The 10,809-nt window shown below is 27.2% G+C and overlaps 1 protein-coding gene across 2 annotated transcripts; it reads left to right on the top strand.

Moving 5' to 3' along the window:
* Window positions 1-4,769: 4,769 nt before the first annotated feature.
* LOC119672489 lies at window positions 4,770-8,795 on the top strand. Of its 2 annotated transcripts, XM_038083547.1 has the most exons (16): window positions 4,770-4,844; window positions 4,902-4,982; window positions 5,054-5,185; window positions 5,255-5,305; window positions 5,368-5,442; window positions 5,799-5,909; window positions 5,966-6,121; window positions 6,187-6,384; window positions 6,436-6,522; window positions 7,106-7,201; window positions 7,287-7,403; window positions 7,459-7,533; window positions 7,592-7,663; window positions 7,723-7,935; window positions 8,001-8,576; window positions 8,638-8,795. In XM_038083547.1, the coding sequence occupies exons 1-16, from the start codon at window positions 4,824-4,826 to the stop codon at window positions 8,671-8,673; spliced, it is 2,097 nt and encodes a 698-aa protein (XP_037939475.1). In that variant the 5' UTR covers window positions 4,770-4,823; the 3' UTR covers window positions 8,674-8,795. The 2 variants fall into 2 exon arrangements, with proteins under 2 accessions (XP_037939475.1, XP_037939476.1); XM_038083548.1 differs by lacking the exons at window positions 5,255-5,305; window positions 5,368-5,442.
* Window positions 8,796-10,809: the final 2,014 nt, after the last annotated feature.

The following is a 10,809-nucleotide window of genomic DNA, read 5'->3' as shown; positions in this document are numbered from 1 at the left end:
ACCCTTTTACGTTTATTCTCATATGTTGAACATTTTCATATGGCCAGTGCCATCCTACAACGCTCCTTGCCCTTTTTCGTGTTTAACTATTTTATTGCTATTGGAATCGCTACGGTTTTTTATGCATTCAGAAGGATGTTATCCTTTTTACGCTTGCTGTTTGTAGTGTTGACACATAAAATACTTTTATGCTCTGTAATACAGTAATGACCCTCATATTGTGGTCCATTGTGTATCATTCATGCAACACTTTGCCGTCTTCCTTCCCTTTGCGGTGTCATTCAACTCTGCACAGTTCAATTTTCATACACATAAGGAGCGTTAAAATTTTCATTAAGGACATCAATAAAAAAAAACAAAAACAAAATACCGAAATAATGTTTGTCAACAAGTGCAATGTGTTTTTATATCCTTAAAATGCGTAAAATTACTTGTGAAATGAAAATTTACTGTAATTTAAATTTTATTATGCAGAAATTTTTATATGCGCGTTTTTTTTAAGAAAATTTATTCATAAAAAAATTGAGTTATTTAAATATTATAAAACATTATTTACACTTATCTTCCCAAAGGACTTTGAGTCTGTATTATTTATTAATTTTTTAAAGAAAACATAAAAAAACCCCGATAAACAGAAAATTAAAAATTAAAGTTACGATATTTGAAGAAATATGTATCGAATAAGTTTAGTTTAGATTCAAGGCTGAATCTGCGACAGATTCGACGAAGAGCGCCTATTGGTTTAGTTTCTTGAACAAAGTTCTTGAAAAGTGGAGTTACTTATTTTAATAAATGTGTAACAATTAAGTTTAGGTTAACGGGTGCGTTTGCGACAGATCTAACGAAGAGCGCCTATAGGTTTAAGGTTCTTGGACAAAGTTTTTAAAAACTGAAGTTTCTTATTTCAGGATATATGTAACAATTAAGTTTAGGTTAACGGGTGCGTTTGCGACAGATTCGACAGATACCAGCATAATGGTCTATGGGTCGATGGCTCTTAAACATATGAATAAAAGTTGCGTATTTCAAATATCAAAATTGGGGTCGGCTTTTGATTAAGATGAACTATAACGTTCCTTATAAACGCCACGGGCCCAAGGACCTTTATTTTAAGTGAGATTTCCATATATTGCTATTTTTTGTTTTAAGACTTCTGTATCTGTTAATCGATTTATTTTCTTTGAAATTTGTAGGCTAAATGGCAGCTTTTACTTAGTATGAATTTTAAATTTTTGTTATTGCCTACATCAGCATCAAATTATACTCAACAGCAAACTACGGTATAACCAGACAGAAAAATAATATAAATGAAATAGTAATTCCAAAAAATTTATCCACCCATTTAAATATTATATTTATATATAATTTATATTATATTAAATACATAAATAATTATATATTTTATACGTATATAAATTTTATATTATTATATTTTTTAGTTTTGCTCAATGATAGTTTATAAACAATAATGACATGAGAGAAATTAGAATATAAAAAAAAAAATTAAAAAAAATTAACTTACCTGTTAGTTGAACAAATTTGCCAAATATATAGAAGTATTTTTTTTCTCTTGTTTATAATAAATATTAAAAAAAATTGTTTAAATTGATCATATTTTTTTTTTTGCAAATAATAAATAATAATTAAAGTAAAAAAAAATTGAAAGTAGAAACAAACAAACATTTTCATTTAAGCAAACACTTTCACTTTTCTTAAAACAACAACTGTCATCTAATTTTAAGAACAAATAAAATTTATTAGCAGCGCTGTAAAGTATCTGTATTTTTACAGACTTTATTCTAATAACAGCGCTGCTCGCGTCATAACAAATGCAATTTCCAAATCATTATTCCATATTGTTTGCAAGACAGCGGCTTTGTAGTGCTGTTCACATTATTCGAAGTTTTTAAAAATTCGAAGTTCTTCGAATATTCGAATATTCGCATTTCAACGAAGTCTTCGAAGTTGGAAAAAACTTCGAAGTTTTTGTGAATTTTTGTTCTCGAAGTCTTCGAAGTTTAAATGTAGTGAAAAACTTCGAAGACTTCGAAGACTTCGTAAGCAAAAGGTGAAGTGAGAGCGCAAAATGCAAACAAACGTGCATCACACAAATTATTTGAGGGATGAAAGCATTTGCTTTGTTTGTACGGTTTTATGTTTTTTGTTGTTATTCTATGCAGAAAATTAAAAACATGTTTTTTTGTTTTATTTTATTACATAAAATTTATTTTATTATTAAATATGTATTATAATATATATTATTTTTAAATATGTTATTATTAAATATTTTTTATATTAAATAAAAAATTCACATTTTAAATAACTTATATTTATTATTTATATTTAAAAAATTATATTTATGAAAATTTTTAATATAATATAAAATACATGAAAATTTGATGGAATTTCTTTTATACAATTTTGCTTATACACTAATTTACATTTTATTTAGATACTTCCTTATAATATTATGTATTTCTTTTCCTAGAATAAGGGATTTAAAATTTTTCCATAAACAGTAAAATAACTGTAACTACAACAAAACATTCAAAATTTTATAATGCAAAAATAAATTTGCGCTTGCCTGCGTGATCATCACAGCTCATACAGGTCAAATAATTAGGCATTAATAAGCAAAACTCATTTTTCCATAACTAATTTTCAAGATTTTAATTTGTGATTTTATTGAAAAGGAAAATGAAAACTTTTATAAAATTCCATTACTAATAAAATCCATCAATATCAATATTTTCATATTATTACGTATATATTTTATATTATATTAAAAATTTTCTCAAATATAATTTTTTAAATATATATAATAAATATAAGTTATTTAAAATGTGAATTTTTTATTTAATATAAAAAATATTTAATAATAACATATTTAAAAATAATATATATTATAATACATATTTAATAATAAAATAAATTTTATGTAATAAAATAAAACAAAAAAACATGTTTTTAATTTTCTGCATAGGATAACAACAAAAAACATAAAACCGTACAAACAAAGCAAACGCTTTCATCCCTCAAATAATTTGTGTGATGCACGTTTGTTTGCATTGTGCGCTCTCACTTCACCTTTTGCTTACGAAGTCTTCGAAGTCTTCGAAGTTTTTCACTACATTTAAACTTCGAAGACTTCGAGAACAAAAATTCACAAAAACTTCGAAGTTTTTTTCAACTTCGAAGACTTCGTTTACTATTCGAATATTCGAATTTCTTCGAATACTTCGTAAATTCGAATATGAACAGCACTACTTTGCATTGCTGTTTTCTACTGCTGTAATAACAACGCTGCTTGCGTCAATGTAACTGCAATTAGCGGTTCTTGTTATTGTTTTACACGCATATTTACTACGGCTTTTGTTATTTTGTATATTTTGGAATACGATTAAAGTTTTCTGTTACATTTTTAATCAAAATGTTTTAATATTTTTAAATAAAAAATTTTGCACAATAATTTTTAATATTTTTAACACTGATATAAGTAAAATATTTTATATTATCATTATTATTTACATACACACATACATATGGATATTATGTTTACTCTGTATTTCAAAAGGCTCAATTACCACTAAAAATGCACTTGCAAATCATTCTCAATTAAAACTTATTTTTTTAAAGAAATTTGATTGTTTATTTAGTTCAAATATTGTTATTTGTTTATAAATAAATTAATACTACACCTTAAAAATAATGAAACAAATATTTTCTTGCAAAAACCGAACCGTTTAAAGCCGTGTCATAAACCGAACTACTCTCTACTTTAGTCAAATTTTTTTATCTGGATAGTTTAACGGTTCCTTCTCATTTGCTGTTAATGAACTTTATCTACGTCACAGATTCAAATTCATCGTTCATTTTGCACAATATTGAAGGTGGTGAAGATCGAGAAATTATGACGACATTATTTAAATTATTATAATTGAACTAGGTATATTGTGAAATGTACATAAATACGTCAAAAGTCAATGAACACAATGATTAAATTAAATAAATTACCCTTCGAATAACTATTTTCTTCTCCAACCACCTTTCTTTGCAGATCTAACTTTAGTTACGACTGGTTTTTATAGATATCAATAAGATTCTCCAAGCAAAGAAATTTAGTTCCAATGAAGAAGTAATTTTTGTAAGGCATCGAAAAGTAATAGAAGTATTGAAATAATTATGAAAAAAATTGAAAAAATAATTCTATATATTTTGAAGCATTTAAAACAAACTTTATTTGACCTAATCACCCTTGGTCCTTAGTTATAGAACCTAGTCATGATGGGAATAAAAGCACTAAGCCAACTCTTTAGCTGCATTTACAGTGACCATTGTTTTCTCTAAATTGTATCCCTCTATATGGCGGCAATCTGGATAGTGCGTTTTGAACTAATGAGTGCAGCGAAACCTTTCATATATGTATATGAGGTTATGTGTAGGGTTTGGAGCCTACCACTTTCAATGAAAACGAAAAGGAATTTTTGCATTAGGCAACACCAAATCACTAATTAGTTAATTTAAAAGAGGTTTTTCGAACAGTAGTGAACTACAACAACAAAAATTAATTTTATATTATTTTTATTAATTGAATTTTTTTTATTAATTTTGAATTAACTTGACTTTATTCATTTTTTAACTTAACTGATAATTATTAATACTTCGTTTTAGAAATTTCTGATTATTTGAATTTTAAATTATGTACATAAATTTATTTGGAAAAAAATAAATATAGAATAGAATAAAAATTTTGAAATTAAAAATATGTTTCCAAAATTTTTCCGAGAAAATTAACAACAATAGTAAATGAAATTGGCTCAATAATGGAAGAATATAACACAGAGGTAAATTAAGATAATTTTAATAAGTAAGAACAGAATATTAACTAAAGACTGACATAGAATACCAAAAATGGGTTTTATAAAGAAGAGTTTGTGGAAGATTCTAACATCACCATTGATGGCGGAGAACGAATTCAAAAGGTTGAAAAAAAATTTAAGAATTAATTTAGAATTTTATATGCAAGAATTTTGTTAATATATAAAACACGTAGGCTACTGACGATAATGCTTCTGAAGATAATGCTTCTGAAGATAATATGGAAATTGGCATCTGTACCAGCGAAGTTATTCATGAAACTGAACAATATGTATTTAAAAAACGTAAAGAGGAATATTTGCCTGAGGTAATTGACTGATTATTGAATAATTTAAGTAAATATTGTTAAGGGTATTATTTTCAATTTAAAAATAAGTTTACGCAACAAAGTTTTTCAAGCCTACAAGATATGAATTTTAGAGTTAAGGTAAGAAATGTTTTTCTGTATAAAAACTATTAGATATATGGAATAAATTTCTGTTTACATAGGCTGGTGAAAATAAGACTGTTCTTGAACGCTTCAGTGATCATTCTCAACTTAAAAGAGAACAATATATACCCAATGTAAATATTATATGTATCCATTTGAGATAGTAATTTATATCCACTTTCAAGACATCCATACTACAATACAATACTAATTTAGTGAAAATTAAATGCAATAATATTTATAATTGGGTTAAATCGAAATATTTCAGTTATATAATATCTGAATTAAATTGTTAATTAAATCTAATTAATTGAGCTTAGATGTAGTGTTTTACGACATTTTATATAACCATTTAAGATGTATTTAAATAATTAAGCTTTTTGTATACATATTTGAAAATTATATGTGTTGTGATCAATTTGTTCATCTAATCGTAAATATATATTTAAATTATAAAAAAACTTCAATAAAATGCTAACTTATCTATCAGAACGAATTTGATAATACTCATACTAAGAATGAAGCTGAAGAATTAAATAAAGATTTCATGGTATGTAAAGACAATATAATGAGGAAAAAAGTAGAATTATGGTTTGATGAGGTATATTTCAGCATTATTTTTACAAATTTTAATAATAATGATCAATCCCTATTTAGGAGAATATTGCTTGCGATAATACAAGTGAAGTTGAAATGGAAGTCTTTAAAAAGTTTAATGAGCGTAATACTTTAGATGAAGTCGATGCTGAGACCAAGACAAATAATATTTACTTGAATAATAATATTGAAATCGTGATTGAAGCTGAAACTATTGTAAGTAATATTTTGAAGAAAAGAGTAGAAAAAGAGGAAATAAATTGTAATAAATTTACTCTTAGAACAATGATACTTCCAACGATGATAGTGACATCTATGTGGAAATTAGTGAGCCGGTTAGTAATTCCAGTCTACGACACGAAGAAGATCTTGAAACTGAGTACAATGATACTTCCAACGAGGATAGTGTCATGGATGTGGAAATTTGTGAACAGATTAGTAATTCCAGTCTACGATACGAAGAAGATCTTGAAACTGAGGTAAAAAATATTTATTAGCATAATAGCTTTAACAATATCTTCATAACATAGTCCGACATATGTGAAAATAATAATATCGATGTTGATGAAGTTGAGAATATAACATTTCAACAAAATGAAACTTTATTAAAGGAAAAGGTAAAAAAAAACTATTTAATTATTTATAATAAAATTAAGCAGAAAAATTAATAGTCTTTTGAAGTTATTTTAGCTTTTTAGTTTATAGACTAAGAAACTATAAAAAATTTTAATGTTACAGTTACATAGCATTTTCATTTTCAAAGTTTCAATAATGGTAAACAATATTATTTTCATTAGGTTTAACTTAATCTAAATAGACCAAACTTATTGATGGTCCACGTAACCCCTTGACTTTTATTTTGATATCATCCCTTCCTTATCATTTGTTTTCTAAAGAGTCTGTATGATACATGTATTTGTGATGTAAACTCTAATTGTATCATTTTAACTTACTTATTTTGTAAGAATACCAATATCAGATTCTTTCAGTTCTCTAAGATCCTTTAGATCCTTAATTTTTTTGAAATTGCATTTCTGCTCTAAGCCAAGGCTGGACATCTACACAATAGATGATAGCTTGATATTTCTTTCCTGTTTGCAGAAACCACTAGAAACACCAGATGATACCCCACGCTACAAAAGATATAATATTTACGATTTCTGTCATAGTAGGTTATTATTTACATACTTTTTATTTTAGGTTACCAAAGACAAAGCCATTAAAACTGAGGTTGATAGTGAAGGCCTAAATAGGATCTCTAAATTGTATGCAACAAAAGAAAATGCTGTGCTTGGGGTAAAGAAAATTACTAATATTAGACAATGCTTTCTACCATATTTAAACTACCTATATATTTATTATATTTACTTATACTTCATAGGAGAATACACATATTACCGATGTTATTGATATGAAGAACAAACTGATTGGAATATACAAAACAATGAAAACTGATGTAGACCTTCACATTAATGATAAAAAAAATTTGGATGCTGACGTATATTATATTATTATTTTATTTAATAAGCTTTGTTAATTTAAATCATTATCAGGATACAACAACTGAAAGCATTGGGACTGATATTTCAAATACAGAAAGATCAGATGATACAGATATTAGTATAGAGGTAGTCTAAAAAACGTATGTAGTAATACAACAAAAACTATACGCTTTAACTGTTTAAGACTATTGAGGACGATATTGAATCCATTCAAATCCAAGGAGAAGAGTTTGACCAAGATAAAACGAACAGTGAAGTAATAAGCTTTTGTAAAAAAATTTCAAACTGATATTATATATATTTTTACTTGAGCAGGCCAACAAACTGAACACAAATGAAGATAAAGAAGAATTTACTGGGCAAACCGATTTCAAACTACATGAAATCAACCGAGTGTATTTCAGTACTGCATTTGACTTAATAGAACAAGAACGTGCAATGAATTCAAAAATTGAGTCGTTTTTAGAACGTCAAACAGCTATGAGATTAAGTCTTCCAAAAATGGATAGGAATTCAGATGAAAGAAAGGTTAAATATGAAATAAACATAGATTATAAGTAAATGGGTAACTTTAAAGCTAATAATACTTTCAGTCTAACATACTAAAACTTCAAAATGAAACAAAGGAAGTTTTGTTAATGGAAACTTCTTTTCTTACCAATGTACTCCAAGCACCCTTAATTATGCTGCTTTGTGCTTACTACTATAAACCATCAACAGAAAGTGCTGGGACTCATGGAAATGGTCATTATATCTTTGCCAATATTGCAAGACGTTTGCAAAAGGCTGATAACGACAAAGAAGAAGAATGTAAGAAGTTTGCTCGGATTTCTTCATTATTCAAATCACAGAAATATCTTCTAAAGCATAGCTATTTAATCAAAAGACAGTATGTAGATTATGTAACAGCTATCGCAATGCGCACGTATTTACATGAAAAAGAATTAACGCGCAGAGCTGTATTTCAATGTATTCTATTACGTCATATTTGGGAAAAAGTATATGGTTCGGATGATGTATATAAAAACTGTGTTAAAGATTTTTTTAAATCAGTCAAACATCAGTATTTCATATTAGAAAAAGTTGATTTGCTTATACTTAGCATTGAGAAATTTTTCTCTAATTACGATTGTTCTACTAATATAGGAGAATCTCGGTTTTTTCTTGACGTAAGTATTTTTATAATATAAACTTATTACAAAGTTTAACAATTTTTATATATTGGATTAGACGTTACTGGCGATTCATAAATGTCAAACAAAATGAAGTTGAAGTCTTCGAAAATAATACAACTGGTTAAAATTTTAGAGATTATCGCTTATTGGTTGTTATAGATATCGTCAAATAAACATTTTTTTGTACAAAATTTAGTAAAAATAAATTTAATAATGGAGAATGATAATGATATTGTAGAGTAACTTTTATTTCAACTTTGCCGCACCTATTTATTGCTTACCTGTACAATATTGTTGAGCACGCTTTCGACACTTCACTCAGGTTTATCCAAGCCTAAACAAATAGTTTTGTTTGGTGTATTATGAAAGAGTATTTCAATATTTTCATTTGTTGATCAAACTTCTAAATTTTTTGGGTAGAGGACTCAGTAACTGTAGAGGACTCGATTTTGTCCATAGTTTGATAAATATCCTCCAAATATGGGTGGAATAATAAAATTGATATATAACCATAATCCCAACAGACCAGAAATTGAATAATTCGTTTGCGAACTAATTTGTGACGAACGAAATATGGTGTATTAGGGACGGCGGCGAACAATTTACTTCCCACCTTATAATAGGTGTCTTTTCAGATATTCTCAATATTAGTTACAGAATGAGAATCGTCTTTGGCAATAATCACAGCAAATGAAAACGTACAACAAATTATGGATAGCTATATGAAACATGCTTCAGTGTGTAGTTTTTGTACCATCAGAAAACTGTTAGCACTACTAGATATTATTATCCTGCTATCAAGACAGCTAAAAAACTGCTATTAGTTTGGAATAAAGTTGATTGCACGCAAGTCAACATACCTGTTTATTGCTTGCAAACCATCACTACTACAACTATTACTGTACATAATCCAGCTAAGGAAAAAAGTGATAAAGAGAAAGGCGATTTTTATTATCTCTCCGAAAAGTCGTAATTGAAAGTTATCGAACTAAAATTCTGAATGAATAGGCATAAAATGTATATATGGGACTCCAGTCTTTGCACATAGAAACCAATTCAAATTTACATAGATGGTAAATGCTAATCTAATCTTAGTTACAGATTAGGTTATGATCTATGATAGCATCCGATTTTCACACAAACATTTATATAAACGAACTTGATAGTCGCCTAATGGTCGAACCATTAATAAAACTGACCATGTGATAGTTAGCTTTAGCTACATTTCTAACCTGCTGTTATAATATACAAGGAACAACGGTCTTGCTACATTTTATACAACACCTGAGTAGACAATCCAAAACAATATTCTCATGGTTTTAAAACTTTTTAACTAACTAATCTAATCTAACTTTGACTAATTTTACAGTCTCAATGTAGGAATACTGACTTAAGTAATATTTAACTCAGTATTAAGAATTAAGTCGCGATATGCACTAGAGTCGATCTTTATATATATATAAACTTTTAGATTGGTAAATTTGGACTTAATCTAGATTCATTCTAGATCTGTCAAATTTTGTTGCCGAATCGAACACTTTTATAATATAATTTAACATTTTTGTAGTTGTATTAGTAGACATTTATATTTTTTATAAATACATATGTCATATTACGAGGGCGGTTTTATAAGTCAGTGACTTTTTGAATAAAATCAATTTTTTTCGACAAATAAATATTTTATTTTTCTACATAATCACATTTTAGTTTGATACATTTAGTCCAGCGTTTTTTTAGTTTTCTTTTTCCCTCCAAATAATAGGTTTTCTCAAAGCTCTCAAAATACGCATTTGTTTCGGCCATTTCTTTAGCGTTTTACATTTTGATCGAGATTTTCCATTCGATAATAAAAATTGCACTATAAGTGAATCTCGATTATAAAATTTGCCCCAGGTTTACCAAAAGAAAACGGCAATAGTTAATAGTTCAAAACTGTGGCTTGTAATTCAACTGTTCGCTGTTTGGTGTTAAAGTGAAGCAAAATAATATTTATTTGAAGACTTCATATCCTACTTATATCAAGACCACTTTTTATTCTTAATGAACAGTACTAATGCTAAATTAGCAAATGCAATATCTGACTTAAACACCTACAGAACAATGTTAATCAAGTCAACTCTGTCTCTTGATGCTGTGTTCCAAACAATTTGCATTCAACTGAAATATTAAATCATTTTCCACTATATCGATCTGTCTCCTTTACAATTAAGTATTTTCTCCTATATTG

This window comes from Teleopsis dalmanni, chromosome 1 (genome assembly GCF_002237135.1).
Source record: "Teleopsis dalmanni isolate 2A chromosome 1, ASM223713v2, whole genome shotgun sequence".
NCBI lineage: Eukaryota > Metazoa > Arthropoda > Insecta > Diptera > Diopsidae > Teleopsis > Teleopsis dalmanni.
The sequence above is the reverse complement of the archived record's forward strand: the minus strand, read 5'-3'. Positions and strand labels throughout refer to the sequence as shown.